Source organism: Natator depressus, chromosome 2 (genome assembly GCF_965152275.1).
Source record: "Natator depressus isolate rNatDep1 chromosome 2, rNatDep2.hap1, whole genome shotgun sequence".
In the NCBI taxonomy this organism is placed as follows: domain Eukaryota; kingdom Metazoa; phylum Chordata; order Testudines; family Cheloniidae; genus Natator; species Natator depressus.
This window is the reverse complement of record NC_134235.1, coordinates 177,646,204-177,662,400: the sequence shown is the minus strand read 5'-3', so window position 1 is coordinate 177,662,400 and position 16,197 is coordinate 177,646,204. Positions and strand designations below refer to the sequence as shown.

Sequence of the window (16,197 nt, the reverse complement as noted above, 5' to 3'; positions counted from 1 at the left end):
CAAAGCCAGTCAAGTATAAACTTTACAGGTGACTAAACACTTAACTTTCAACTGTTACTGATAAGGCAGTGCTATTTAGTTAAAAGTAAACTTTAGCAAGTTTTTGAAATCAGTGATTTGATTTAAAATAGTGTGTAAAGTGATACTAGAGTCCATATACAGTAACATTTTGTCTGAACCACGACATCTTTATGTTGTATCATTTTCACCACAGGAAAAACCCAATATATTATGAAAACTTACTGTGACACATTAAAATAACACCACTGTCCTCAAGTGCAACTATGATTCTTGAATATAGCTGTCTGTGTAAGAGACAACTCAGGACTGTACAAAATACAACACAGACCCCTGCACATTAGCTAATCACAGAATGTTTACATCTTAAATGTTACAAAATATCTCCAATTTCTAAAACACCCCTCTCATATGCATGATTAAAAGAACAAATTGCAATGTCCTCTAAGCCGTAAAGTTAATTACATCTGTTAAAACAGAGCAGAGATGAGAGACAGTGAGGGGTGGCATAAGAACAGTAAAGCTTCCAGTTGACAATGGATGCTGTATATTACTTTTAGATACCAAAATGATCAACATTTTTAAATTAAGAATTACAAGAGTTCAGAAAATATGGATAATAAACACATCTCTAAGATAGCACAAGTGTGCTCTTCTGTCCAGTTGTCCAATTAGGAAAAGTAGAGTGACTTCAGGATGCAATTTACAGGATTTTCTGTAGGATGGAATTGGCCACATCCAAAGATTCATCTTTCACCAAAACAATATCATAAGAGTCCATGTATTTTTCCAGAAGTTCTTCTACCTTGTTAGCAGCATGAATGAAGGGGGGAAGAACACCCAGTTAACAGGTTTTAATGTAGAAAAGTCCGCCACCATTATAAAACTAGTATCAAGTCTTCTCCTGCCCCCCCCATTATCAAGGTGAAATAAGCATATCCACTGCTAGCTACTGAGGGTTTGAGTTCCATAGTTTGTGGAAGTGAGACTAAAAGCAAGTTTAAAATTCAAACCACTTATTTAAGAGTATGTATAATAGGCGCCCAAGTACATACGGCTTTTTTTCCCCCCCCAATATACATTTATGGCAGGCTGTACTCAAGACTTCATGCATAATGATGTTGTCAATGAGTAACAAACCAGGTTGAAACCTGTCGCAGCTCCATGACAGGAAGAGGCTGTGGAATTTGGGAATGGACTTCTATTGTGTCATCAGTGGATGAGAAGAAAATACAGGCAGTATTTTACACCCCTTGAATATGTTATATATTTCAATTTGGAATGCATTTTCACTTTGGAAGTGCCTTTTAGTTTTGCAGTTGAAGTCTTGGGTCTCATCCAAAGTAGGAGAAAGTTTCTTGCTTTTAATATTAGAAGTTTGTTCAGACACAGATGTGGGACTGAAGGAAAAAGGGACAAGACTTAAGGAGAGAAAGAATCACTGCCTATGAAGGTGACTGATTACTTCATAGCCTTTCCCCAGCCCCTGAATTTCATATCCCAGCAAGACAGCTGCTTCAGGAGAAGTTCCAGTAAAGAGAATACTAAAGGATGGGGGAAAGTTAAGCTTGTGCTTTAACAAGTCATTGGTGTGAGGTGAGGAAACCCTTTGAGTGTCAACTCTTTGGAATACATTTGAACTGTAGAAGATATTAAAGTTACCCCTTTAGTAGATACTTAATGCTTTATAGAATGTCTTTATTTTGCTGCTCCACAGTATGTGTGATTAGAAGGAAATATCCTACCCCAAACTTACCAATACGTAAACTACTTACTTTATCATTTAGATAGCCAATCTTAAGAATGTGTTCAACATTTGCAACTCCATCTGCCATAGTTAAGTCTCCCTGTGAATCTCCAAGCAATATGATGTTGCTGTTGTCTTTTAACTGTTTGAAGTACTCTGTGTTCTTCAAGGCACCATCATGTTTGTTATAAACATGAATCAATTCTCCTCTAAATCCCTTTAACACACCCTATTAAACAAATGCTAAAAGTTATTTCTAATGTTATGAGAACAGATTAAATTTCAGAGTGACATGTTTTATTTTGGGCAAATATTTATTGTTTTAATCCTCTTACGTTTTATGCAAGACTCATTACTATCAGAGAGCAGAAGCATTGCTAAGGGGTTAGACTGTAAATCGGTGATCTGCCATGAGCAAAAAAGGTAGCACACCGTTGTGCTGCCCCAAGAACAGCCCACAAGTAAGCTATCAACCACGTCGGTGGTTATCTTCTATTTGCTTTGTACCGAGGACAAGGACTGACTATACAGTGCTCCTTTTCCAAATGGCAGGGCAAGTAACTGCATCTGCTGCATTAACATGTTCAATTAGAGTGTTATGCTGTATTATATGGGTAATACATACTTTATCCCTCTACCTACCCGTTTCAACTCCAGAAATGTAGTATTTCATACTTACATTCTCATCAAAATCCATGAAATTGGAAACTACTTTGACATTAGAATGGTAGACGCCAGCCTGATGGATGACTTCCTCTAGGATGTCTCCAATCCCAGCAGAAAATATGAACACAGGAATATTATGTTCACTGAGCTTATCAAAGAAGTTCTCATATCCTTCCCTGCAGAACAGGATGTAAATACAAGCTAAAACACAGAAAAAAATTGCCCAAAACATGAAAAGTAAATTTTCAAGAGACTTTCCCATCTTCATGGGGAAATTTCCTTAGGCATTTCACTGTATTTATGTTTTCATAGTTTTTTTAAGGCCAGAAGGGACCATTATGATCATGTAGTCCAGGGGTTCCCAAACGTGGTTTGTGGCTTGTTCAGGGCAAGCCCCTGGCGGGCCACAGGACATTTTGTTTACCTTAGCATCTGCAGGTACGGCCGCTCGCAGCTCCCAGTGGCCGTGGTTTGCCATTCCCGGCCAATGGGAACTGTGGGAAGCGACATCATAGACTTTCACCACATAATTCTTGCACTGAGCCATAACTTCTGATTTAGCGAGAATATATCTTTTAGACAGACATTCAATCTTGTTTTAAAGGCTTCAGGTGCTGGAGAATCTACCACATCTCTAGGTAAATTGTTCCAATTATTAATTATTAGGGCTGTCTAATTATTAAAAAAATTAATCGAGATTAAAAACAAGTCCCAATTACTTGCAGTTTTAATTGTTCTGTTAAACAATAATAGAATACCATTTAATTAAATATTTTTGGATGTTGGAGGGGAAGTGTGTGTGTGTGTGTGTGTGTGTGTGTGTGTGTGTGTGTGTTCGGGGAGTGAGACACTGTGTTTGTGTGTTGGATTGAGCGTGTTCAACACACTGTCTCTTTAAGCACTGCACTCACCAGCCTGAATGCTTGCTCAGACAGCAGCAGCTGCTGGCAGCTCCTACTCCTAACCCAGAGGCAGCAGCAGCAGACAAGCTCCCTGTCCCCCAACCCCAGCTCAGCAGAGACCAGGTACATGGGCTAGGAAATGGGGACACCCCAATATCACCCTCCACCCCATGTGCACAGGAGGCTCCTGGTCCCAAGCAGCTTGGCCAGGGGTGGCTCCAAGGCAGGGGTGAGGGAGTGTAGGAGCAGCTGCAGACAGCAGAGCAGCGGGGGGAGGAGGTGCCCTCCCCCCTGACTGCGGTGTCCTGGGTGGTGGTCCAGCCCGCCCACTCATAAGGCCAGCCCTCTCATGAGCCAGCAGCAGACAGGCTCCCTTTGTTCCCCGCTCAGTGGTGACCAGGTACATGAGTGGGGGTAGGGGAACACACAAACATCAGCCCCCTTTCTCCTACCCCACTCTGGACAGCAGACAGGAGGCAGGCTCCTGGTCTGGTGCAGTTTGACCACGGGCAGCTCCATGGGGAGGTGGGGGAGGAGCAGCAGTGGAGCAGGGCAGCGGGAGGAGAGGCATCCCCCTGAACATGGCGCCCTGGGATGGGATCAACGCTCATTACAAATAAATGCATTAATTTATTTTAAATTAATTGCATGCGTAAACTGCGATTAATTGACAGCCCTGTTAATTGCCCTCACATGGAATACAGTGCAGACTCTTCCCACCATTGGATCCTGTTATGCTTTTGTCTGCTATATTAAAGGGTTCTCTAACTATCAGAAATCTTCTCTCTAGGTACACACGATTAAGTCACCTCTTAACACCTTCTCTTTGTTAAACTAAATAGGTTGAGCCTCTTTAGGCTCTCCCTGTTAATACAAGTTTTCCAGACTTTGAATCATTCTTGTAGCTATTTTCTGAACCTTTTTCAATTTGTCAACATCTTTTAAAAAGTGACACCAGAACTGGACACAATATTCCACTAATGGTTCAACTAATGCCGTATATCACTTTCCTGCTTCTATTCTATATGCTCCTGCTTGTACAGCCAAGTATAGTATGTTATAGGTAATGCCTGCATTCTGAAAGTGTTTTGTGATGATGCAGATTCGTGCAGCTGAAACTCATTTATATATGTGCACAGATGCTGCACGTGCATTTCCCTTTAAAAGCAGAGTCTTAATATAATGCTTCTTTGTGGTTAAAAAAGGTTTTTCTTATCTGATGCAACAGTAAAAAACTGAAGCAAACTGTCCAGTACCATAGGCAAGAATAAATAAATCCAGACAAATTAAATTCTTGCATCCTAAGGCTGATTTTTAAAAAAACACCACCACACATTCCAAATTTACAGTCAGCTCTCTGGAAGATCTCTTTGGAAATGCTGATAGAAAAGCACAGTATATAGGAGAAAACACTGGAGCCTCAGTAATAGTAAGGACACTGGGGCAAGAATGCTGGTTATTAAACTTGTCTCTCTTCTTAGGGACAGAATAATATTCCACTATTTCAAAAATATATAGACATTCCTAAATTGTCTTGTTGCTAGCTTTGTTAGTATTTTCAAGGGCTTAAAGTCAAGTGCCTAAATCCCTGTGGTACTGTTGAAAACCTCTCCTGTATGTATGTTTGTGAGGCAGAAAGTTTATAGGAATAACAACCATGTAAGACACCATGTCAAAAGTTGTCTGACACAGTAGACTATCTGTAGTTGCAAATATCTCAAGTGTTCATTCTAATACATCTTTGATATCATGTTAATGTATTTTTCAGATGCAAAATAGACACGAGTTATGTAATATTCACATCCAATTTCTTCTGAAAATATTATGTATCTACAGTTTTCAACAAAAATGGTTTCCTGATATGAGCAGTAAGCATAATAGCAATAGTGTGGAGTCCACGGAAACACTTTAAATAGATCTGACACGCAAAGAATCTTACTTCAGCATAACATCAGATTCCCGCACGATTTCTGCAAATTTATCCTTTTGTAAACCTTGTTCAACAAGTAAAGTATGTGATTTATTGTACCTAGGAATAATAAATAAAAAAAAAGAGTCAAACTTCCATTGACTTAAGGATTGTAAGGTTCGCATTTAAGTCTGAATTTCATTTGTCTGTAGTAGCATACTACATTTAATTCTTGGTAAGATTTTTTAAATGATCTACTAATGTGAGAAACTCTAAAAAATACCCTATGACCAAGTTATGATTAAATATGTATCCAGCCAAAACATGGGGAATTATATTTAGTGAATTTGTTCACAAATGTATCATTGATTTTTGAGGAGGAATACATTATACATTGTTCAGGATGCCCCAACTGAGCAGCGTCAGCAACAACAAAATCTCTTTTGTGCAACATTCCCCAAAGAGAGGTGAATTAAATTAACTGAATTAGCAATAGGTCAACTTTTAGCAATAGGTCAACTTTAGCCCGTATATTTTAGAAAGACTTTAAAAAAAAAAAAAAAAAAAAGAAGTTAAATCTTACTTCATTGTGAAAACTGTAAAAAATAAACTCTTACCATTCAACCATGTAAGGATATTTTTCTTCAATGGTAAGATCAGGGTCAATTTCAATAGCATAATAGGTATCTTTCAGCTGCAATAACTGAAAAGAAAACCAGAACTTTTAAGATCTTTCAATTATAAAAAAGCACTTAGGTGATTATTCCATGTCCAACCTCCATGCTTTGATCTAAATAATCAACTCAGTTTATCTGTGATTTTTACTAATTTACTTTACTAAATGTTTGTAATGGAATCTGAAATGCTTTATATTGTATTTTGTATGCCGATGTACAGATGAGTGCAAGAAGTTAGTTTGTATACATAAAGATGAAACATAAGTAAACTGCACATTTTGTGAAACTAGATTATTTCTAGTTTTGATAGGAATATACATTTACTTACATTATGCGAGGTTAACGATTTGAGGGCTTGGTTGGTAAACTCCTGACTTCACTGAAGTCAATGAACAAACTCCCACTGAATTCAGTGGGGCCAGAGTTTCACTTCTGGTTTCTTACAGTGCAGCATAAATTAGATCACACTAGAACTAAAATATAACGTGAAATGAATCAGTCTGTATCAGTGATCAATGGCTAACTGATTTTCTGGTTACCTTTTTCCGACATTCTTCTGTGATGAGCTTACAGTTATCAATGACATCTGAAAAGATTATTAAAAAAAGTCACAAGAAGTTCCATCAAAAGGACTGAATTTCTCTCAACTTTTTATGCCTTGTATAATGCTGAAGAGCAATGTTTGAGTGTGTACTACTAAAGCACAAGTTTGCTCACAACTGTTCATACCAGAGCCCACTAGAATGCATACTTGTCTTTCAAGAGTTTGGATTGAAAAAGAACATTTAATTGGAAAGAAGAAAAAAAAAAAAAACCCCAAAATAAAATACTGATGTCCCTTATTCTAAATTTTTAAATTGAAAAGTTTCTCAACATATTATTGTAGCCTGACAACTTTAGCAGCTCGATTTCATTAAGACATATTACCTCGTTTCCTCTGCTTTAAGAGAAGGGTAAAGCATAAATTTCCAAGAGCTGCGGGGGTTTTAACCATATGACTCTTCCTAATGTCATTGTTATAACCCTAGACAACTCTAAAAATGCATACCACGACATACACAACCCTGTGACCCATAAAAATCTTCTTCAGCAAGTCTAAATTATTAATGCAATGATAACGCTACTGGCGTTGTGCACTGTAACTTCAAGTCTGAGTTATTTACATTTGATCTCATGATATACTGAAACACTGACTGAGAATTGTTTTTAAAGTGGAGAGCAATTAAGACATTCTAAAAACTCATTTATTAGACCGTACAACTCAAATAAATCAAGTGCAGGTGAAATCTCCATATAACAGGGAAAAACAAGAAAGAAAACTACATGCAGTAGTTAAAAAAAAATCATTTAATATAAAAAGTACTCACTGTGACATGTTGGACATCTTTTTCCATTGTAAGAAAATCTACTTAATGTCATATCAAAATCTGTAATAATCTATTAAAAGAAAAAAAGTTATAAAACAGATGCACAGTAAAGGTAAATGCCTAGAATCTGAATGATCACTACCGATAGCTGTGAGGACAATAGAGCTATCACAAGTCTCCTTATAAAGACTCTACTGAAATACTTTAGTGTGATGATAGAGAATTAGAACAACAGTTATGATAAATAATCACAATTATATAATATCATATTATAATTAGAGTAACGCATTGAAATAACATGCTTTTTGCATCCTGTCCTGAAGTTATCCTTTTACTATCCACAGTTTGGACATCTCCTGACTTGGCTACCTTATGTCACTCACTATTTAATGACATTAATGGAAAATGGTTAAGTTATACACTTGAATTTAGGAGGTGTTCTGAGATAGTTCAACAGATCTCCCAACTTTGAAGACTTATTGAAACTTGGCTCCTGTCATACACACATTTCACTTTCTGGCCTAGAACAAACAGCATGATTGTTTGTTCATATCTTGCACACATCTTTATCCCATTTTTCACCTGAAGTTTGGCAGCTCCACCTTTGATGAGTCCACAGATAATTTCTTCTACTCTTCCTGGGTCCTTGATATGGACAGTCTTCTTCTGAAATTCTGGCATCTATAAGAAATAGAACAGAGAAGGAAATAAATTATAAACTAAAATACAGATGTTTAATTGTTAAACATTAAAGGGCAGGTACTGCATATAGAGAGTTCTGTGTAACATTGAGTAGGATAATGGAGAAGTAAAAAAAAAAAAAATGCCCTAGGACTGCTAGTGGTCCCCAAAGTGCATACAATCTCTGTTCATCCTTGTCAATGCTGCTTCCCAAATTATTTGTCCTCAATTAGCCACTCCCCCCTTTCCACGATCCCCCATGTATCAACTGAAAAGTAAGGGGTTCTAAGGAAGAAGAGAAACAAGATATGCTACTGCAGCACCACCTAGTGGCTGCAGTAAGGCACCAAGAAATAGAAAGAGCTGGGTTTAAGAGTGTGTCACGTGCTGTTGTATGCCCTTAAGACTGATGGTTTTATCATGGCTTTTAGTTGTTCCTAAGATGTTCAGTTCACTTATAAAGACTGACCTCAGAATCCACCTCATAATTGTGAGGACTGTGTACAAAACATTACTTGTTCTCCAAAGGTGTGCTTACAGTAACCCATACAGGGCATTCTATGATACAACAGGTCACATTTCAGTACTGCTGGAATGAATGTAAATTCAAGGAAACAAAACTTAAGATGGTACTGTTAGGAGATGAAACAGAAGTTTTGAACATTAACTTTTGAAAAATTGGAAGGACTGAGCAGTCTTACTGGCAGAGTTTTCAACTTATTCAGTTTTGGGGGAGAGGAAGAGACAGCTCAAAAGAACTTGACTTTGGGGAGAGGTAAAGTACAGTAAAAGTTAGTTCATTTACAAGTTTTCATGAGTTAGTACAGTGTTCCAACTGCATGGGTTGCACGCACTATTGGGGAACATTTATATTCAAATCCAAATCTAGTTTCAACTGATAACCCCTTGAGCATATTTGCAGGTTGTCTCCACTGCCAGTGATAATTTACGTTAGCGGCAAAAGTACCGATCAAGGTGTGCTGGTCATTCCAACCTGGTGAGCAGAAGTGCTCCATATATGTGTTGTTATGACTCTAAAGTTAGTAGCAGAAGCTGAAGCACTGCTTACACTGGTGCTTTTACCCTGTGAATTCTCTGTTCACTGCCCAGCATCATTCCTACCATGCCCAATCCTCTTTTTCTTGCAAAGTCCCTATGCACCACCTATCACATGCATAGCGATATCACCTGCACCACCTATCACCTGCATCTGAGGCTTTCTGTAACCACCATGGGGACTAAGGGATGTAACTGGCCATGAGTTAATGTTTTCATTCACTGTTCAAACTCAGCCTGCATCAGTTCATGCTTAGCTCATTATCTTTGCCACATAAAAGCTAGAAAAATATTTTTAAAAAAGAGCTTAGATTCTCAAGTAACTGATGGGGCTTCCAGAGAAATTCTTATTTGATGACTGATGAGCATCAATCTAATCATGCAACACTGATCTTCTTTCCTGTTCTTGACAATAATTTCTCTCATACTGTACCCTCATCAATGAGCCCTCACAGTGTGTTAAATATATAAGTCGCTGTGGAAATAAAACCCAAATAAAACTAAGAAAACCAACCTTCTTAACAGAACTTTTGTCATTTTCACCATGATGAAATGTTATTTTGTTCGGCGGGGGCGGGAGGGGGGGAATAAATCCTGCAAACGCTGACAATGTAACTGACAATTAAGATGACTCTTAGATTTGTATTTAGACAGAGTGAAAGCATTATCCTCTGCTGCCAACCTTCAAAAATCACAAGACACTGGCATATATTGCCCCCAAACTGCACTGTTTCCAATTTGCTTTGTGATTAGACTAAAGACTTTAAATCAAATGGGTTTTGATAGCTGTTAGGAGGGTAACTTCTTATTTTAGGATTGAAGAGCTCTCATTCTTTCCTTCTCCAATCATTTTTCTGCCTCTCTTGGGCCCCTCTCCCAATCTCCATTTGTAATTTATTTTCATTCTTCTGCCTCATGTCCCACAATTCTCTCATACCCATATTTTTCTTCCTTTTCCTTTCACTTGCTCTCTCAATCTTCCTTCAGTACCCACACTCCCTGGGCTCTCTCAGTTTTCAAATCATATAGCTGAGAGGGCAGACTAGTTTCAGTTCCACTGGAAACAATGAAGAGATGGTAATCACTGTTACTAGAGGCAGACCACCTGTAAAGACTATAAGGAAGTTGTATTCACCGTAACTGAGGTAAGTCTGCTTTCAGTTCCATTAAAAGTTACAGGAAATGGCAGCCATTTTGAATAGAGCAATGCTACCAGTAATCAAAAGATTTGGAGAAACTTTGGGGAAAAAAATGCACACCTAAAATTGAGACTTGCAATAACATCACAGTAGGGCAATTGTTGCCCGAGATTAACAGCAATTTACGAAGCACACTACAAATTTTTTTTCTGTGGTTGAAGGTGCTCCTCAGAAGTTAATAAAAATTTCAAATATTTATTACAGATACATACTGAAGCCAGTTACACCAGCTCTCTGCTATGTGTGTAGGATTCTATACTGAGAGCACATTATAGGCAAAATATTTCAATACCAGTTGAGAACTGGTAGAACTCTGCACTGCCACTCAGATGACAAAAATCCATTTCCAGTTGCTCATGCAACAGGCTGGTTCCGGGTGGGAACACTGCCAAGACAGAACGCTCAGATTCTTTTGTAGGAAGTTAGAACTGTCTTGTTTTGCTCACAAGTGATCACTATGGCTCATGAAATTAGTTTTGGTGAAGAACGTCACTGTTAACACACACATATACACACCCACCCCCTTCTCAATTCAGATTTATTTTCTATGTGGTTTCAGTGTCATATGCTGTTACCTTCGTGAGCACTACATAACCAAGAAAACTGTCTGGACTGGACTGCAATCCGGATACATTTGTTTTGTACCATCACCAACAACACTTAAAGTTCTGTTGAGTAGTAAGTAAGGTGCCATTTTTATATAGTCACATTTCAGAAGAGAACCACTCTTTATACAGTGGTGCAGTCTAACTCAGCATCTGGACCTCTCTTGTCCCTTTTAAATGGATGGATATTCAGTGTTAGATAATCTGAAAGTTAAATTAGGAAAAAATAAAGAATGGGGAATCATTAAAGTTCTGACAAGGACACAGGAAACTCTTCATAAAAAATGCTTGTCAAATCTGTTGGTTAATCAAGAATCCTCTTGTGAGTCCTTTGAGAGTCACACCAGAGTTGCATATATAATTCAGCTGTAAAAAAGTATTCACAAGAACTATTGTCAGTACATCAGGTGAACTAGAGTCTTATGGTATGAAACAAAACATTGCAATTTTCAACTTTTTCTGAGGCATTTTACAGAACATATTAAAATTCATTTTGCAGTTTGTGGATTGCTGATAGACAAACTGGAATAAATGGGTATTTTTATGCCTGAGCAAGAGAATTCCTACAGTATTTGAAAGAAAAGAGTTCCTCAGCCTTGATCTGTGGTTCTTTCACTCCAGGAATCTGAAAGATTACTCACCTCTGAATCCTTCCATTTCAATTATATAAAATGGATGTGCATGTTTAGAAGGGAGGGAATGCAAAAATGATATAATTGTCCTATGCAAGTAATATTTCAGACATCATTAGGCTGGCTTACTTACCAAGAAGAGAGGGAATGAGATCGGAGAGAGGTATATTTAAACTTCTTTTTAATTCCCAGAGATTTCTCTGGGCATAGTTCGAATATCTTGACACTGATAATGCTTTGCTTTGGACTAAACCAATTTCTTTTTAGGTTTCTGAAATACTTTTAAAATGCTAGGTTTATTTTTCTGCCCAAAAAAGACTGTTCTTAAAGAAGAAAATGTGATTGTTTCAGTGCACGACATTTTCAGCAAGCATTTCTGGACATAAAGAAAGCATCATGCCTCATCTATGTTGCAAAGTGGCTTACCTCACTCTCACTGGTACTAATTGATGCTGAGAACTTGTGCTTCTCCTTTAGTTCCAATATAGCTTCTACATGAGAATCAAGGAAGAAAGGCAGATTCAATACTCAATATTTCAGAACAAAAGTGCCACTTCCAAAGAGAGGACAACTCATATTAGTTAATAAAATCCAAATCCTGTAATGTAGATATTTTCACAGGCAGAAGCAGGCCTGCATCCTGGGTACAATCTGTGTCCTTCAATAGACTGGAAGTCTCTATCAGGCAGCGTTATGTTAGATCTTTAAATAGTTGAAACCAACGTCTCTACTTATGAAAAAGCAGTGAACTAATCACTTAAACTATAAGTGATAATTTAATTACAAATAAGAATACAAGCTATTACATTTTGACTAAAATATGTTGACCATGGAATTGCTTTAGTTTTAGTACATTTTAAGTGCACTACTTTTTATAAGTGATCACTAGCTTCCTATTGGGTACTACAGAGAAAAGTATGTAGGACTTATACTTCAGTACCTTCCCCCCCATGCTCCCGACTATGGAGCTTATTGTTTTTTGCTGCATTTGTGTTCACGGTCTTCATAGCTGGAGTAGATAAGAGGATCCAAGTTGGGAGGAATTCAGAAGACATACAGAAATGAACTAACACAGGAATGCAAGGTAAAGCCCATAAAAAAAGTCACGTGAACACAGAAATTCTGAATTAACTGTAACCACTCAGGAAAGCTCTAGGAGTTAGCTCAATATACACAGGCGCATCAAAAATTCTGATGTATTGGTTGGTTGAAAAAATAAGATGTACCAAGAAACAGAGAACACTTATGAGCAATTGTATAATTGATGGTATATCACCATCTTGAATCCTGTGTTCAGTTTTTGTCACCTTGTCTAAATAGAAAGCCTAGAAAACAATGAAGATCATAAGAAACCAGGGGCTTCAAAAGGATTAGAAATATATGAGAAGTTTAAAGTAAGTTTTATGGAAGTAGTCAGTTAGGCACTCCTATTTAACACTTATAATAAAGATGTGAATGAAGATCCACAGCACTGGAACATTCTATAGCGGATATGCAGAAGTTACTGGAGTAGCCCATCAGGATACAGTTATCTTTTGGGAGAGGGTGTAAAAGAAGGTGATGGTGTTGAAAGGCAATTCTGACATTGCTGAGGTAGGTTGTGTGTGAGCCTACATGTTGATGAATGAGCTCTAATTGACAGCGCAGATTCAGAAAACCGTCAGTCCTACAGAGCCATAGTAGAAGACAACTTGTATAAAGAAGATATGGAGACAAGTTCTGAGAATAAGGGTAACAACTTGCAGGATCATTCTGTACTTTAGATCTGCATCTCACACATGGGTATGTAGTGAGAAGAATTACTTAATGAGAAAGACAGAGTTTTAAGTTTATTTAGTGTTTAATTTATGGAGCATGATGCTCCTGTTCTTTTGTTTGTTTTTACATAGTGTCCAAGGTATTTATATATATTATTCATGTTTTTTTCCCATCATTGCTATTGCATATAAATAATTTACATTACCCTGGTAGAATATGGTAGAGAGGGGTAGAGAGAAACTAAAATTAGATCTGATCACAAAATTCATACTAAATTTAAAGGGCAAAATCCTGGTTCCATTGAAGCCAATGACACCAAGTGTAAGCTTCAAAATAGAATAAAAGAGCTTACAGGAATCCAATCTGCCTGAAAAGCAACAAATAGAAACAGTGCTTCTAGTGACAGTTGCTTTGTTACATTACAAAATCTACTTAAAAAACTGGTGGCAGATTTAGGTCTCCCAAAACTTTGTTTATTGAAAAGAGAGAGAGAGAGATGAAGTTCTTAAAACTACAGGGGAAATCTAGAGAGCTGATCCAGGAGATGAGTGATAAAATTCATTTTAAGTAGTGCCAGCCTGACAATATTAGTGATGTGTTCATCCATCTAGGTTGTTTGACTGTTATAGTAGGGAGAATGTTAAAATGGACTAGTTTTGATTTATTGGGAATTTATATTCCCAGATATTGATCTTGTTTGGGCCTATATAAAAGGGGAAAAAACATTCATTAGTGTACAATCCTCTGTACAACTGCCTCTGGCTTATTTAGGATTTGCTTGCAACTGGAGTGATCCAATTTTATCAAAACTGATTCAAAATTCAAACCTTCAGTACTAATTTGGGAATGGAATACACAGGATAAGTAAATATCTCAATAAATCATCCTCCAGGCATGACTGTCAGTTTCCTCCACCAATTCCTTTTTCTGCTTTAATAATACAACGCTCTATTATACTTATCTGAGCAACAGAGTCAGACACATCCATATTTTGTGTCCTGAGAGAACAAAGAGTGGAGTAGTTTTCCACTAACAAACAAGTATCTGTGGGACTGTGCAATTTCCTGATTTTGACATCATCCTTCTAGGCCACATTTAGTTAAGGCCTCAAACACAATACACTAAAATATTATACTTGGTCAAAGACCTTTTCTGCACCCACTGAGAATCATGAAAAGGATTTTGGTTTTGCTGAAGTGGTGTATAAAATCAAGATATTTCTCCTGGCAGTAAATGTTGATATGGACTTTACAACTTGTGGGAATAATGTATCTGGGTCAGAGACTAGTATTTTAGCATCTATTTTAAATGAGACTTGCAATTACAATTCGTACTTTTGAGACAAATATGCAGTACCTCTATGGCTTGAAACCAGAGCACTGAGAGTGGCCTGGGGAGAGAAGGTGAGAAATTGCTTCCCCACCAACCCACTACTCTATGCATGTCTTTCAGAATCTCCCAGGTGTTCAGAGAGTACCCACAGGAGAGTTATCCTTCCCTTCCCTCTAAATGAAGCTACATCTTTTTGGGGAAAGGAGAAGAGTAGGGTTTGCTGCATTGGTCAATATATTGGGGGGAGGGCTACTGACAGTCACTGAAGCCAAGAGCAGGTATCTGAGGGGAATATATTGATTTTAAGGGGGAAGAGTAGGTGAAAATTCCACAGCAGGTCTCCCTCTACCTTTTGCTGGAGTTTTGGGGTGAGCATAGATCAAGATCTTGAGGGAGGTTCTTGTTACTGGATAGGTCACTCAATGAGAACATTGGTGGTCGCTTTACATTTTGAAGGCTATTGTCACAAGGAAGGCTACACCCAGCTGTTTAAAAAACTAAATGAAAGATTTAGATAAAGTGAATCTTTTAACAACTGCAATGTTAATGACAGATATATAATCCCCAGGGGGGAATTCAGTGTCCCCAAAATTAAGGAATTCCACTTCGGATAATTAATTATATTAAAGCATTATTAATATATGTGGGGTTCTGTCCACATGTTCTCATTGAGGCCTAGCTAAACAAACTATTTGAACTTTACAGACCATACTTTTTATGTGTTAAGAGATTTCGGGTAGGGGACACAGTGTGGAGAATGTGAAAAACCTCAATTTCTTTTAAGTCCTACAACTCAAAAACAGCTTCTCAGATTTATTTCAGGCTTTCCAAACAAATCCCATTTGGCCATTTACTAATCAGGGGATATTTCAGGCTGAAGGAGGTTTTTCTAAAAATTTTATTACCTGTAAGTGATAGGAGCTCAAAATCTGACTTGAAACAGAAAATTATTTTCAGTATTAATTGTATGGAGACATAGAAGTAATTCCACAATTAGATCTAGGTGAACATCCTGAACAAGATTAATCATAATTCAGATTTTCATTATCAACTAGTCTAAGATTATAAACACCACTGTTCTGGAGATACCCTGAACGAGGTCATGGAAAAATGGGCAGTGTATTTTTAAACTGATAGCCTTGTAACTCTACACTACTTAGTATATATAAAGTTCTTGCTTGTTTTGCCAAGACTAATTGTTATGCATGCTTCTCAAAAAGAAGAGCTGCTAGAACCCTCCCTCCTCTCCTGGATGGTATAATGATAAAAATAGAAGACAACCTGAGAATTGTACACAGGTTGTTTTATGGAGTAAGGTCTATTTCCATGTGTGTTAGTACTCTTTGTCAAGAGCCTTAGAAATTAGCTGTTTTCTTACTAAATTTGTTGAGAGATGCAAGCTGGTATGCATTCGCTTTGTAAACCTATAATAAAACTAAGGCAACCATATGGCCACCAAAAATGTTAAGATCTTGGACAAGAATTAAATCAGGTAAGAATTAGTTGTGTTTTAATGTGTATGAATGTTACTAATCTCATGAATTTTAACTGCTATTACATTTGTTTTCAGAATTGTGTGATACAATTTAAGCCTCAACAAAACTAGACAATCTTCCAGATTCTAAATCCATTAACAACAACTTTTAAT

At 37.4% G+C, this 16,197-nt stretch overlaps 1 protein-coding gene across 4 annotated transcripts in view; it reads right to left on the bottom strand.

Moving 5' to 3' along the window:
• Positions 1–203: 203 nt before the first annotated feature.
• The window catches only part of NT5C3A (5'-nucleotidase, cytosolic IIIA), a 35,622-nt gene continuing 19,628 nt past the window's right edge, over positions 204–16,197 (bottom strand). The window contains exons 2-10 of one of the 4 annotated variants that reach the window (XM_074945367.1): positions 11,886–11,950; positions 7,869–7,967; positions 7,287–7,356; positions 6,459–6,505; positions 5,860–5,945; positions 5,273–5,362; positions 2,445–2,607; positions 1,794–1,994; positions 217–823 (exon numbers count right to left, since the gene is read on the bottom strand). In XM_074945367.1, coding sequence (XP_074801468.1) covers positions 722–823; positions 1,794–1,994; positions 2,445–2,607; positions 5,273–5,362; positions 5,860–5,945; positions 6,459–6,505; positions 7,287–7,356; positions 7,869–7,967 — 858 coding nt within the window. In that variant the 5' untranslated portion in view covers positions 11,886–11,950 and the 3' untranslated portion in view covers positions 217–721. Of the gene's footprint in view, positions 824–1,793; positions 1,995–2,444; positions 2,608–5,272; positions 5,363–5,859; positions 5,946–6,458; positions 6,506–7,286; positions 7,357–7,868; positions 7,968–11,885; positions 11,951–16,197 lie in introns of all 4 variants that reach the window. The other 3 variants (XM_074945364.1, XM_074945365.1, XM_074945366.1) reach the window with 3 other exon arrangements.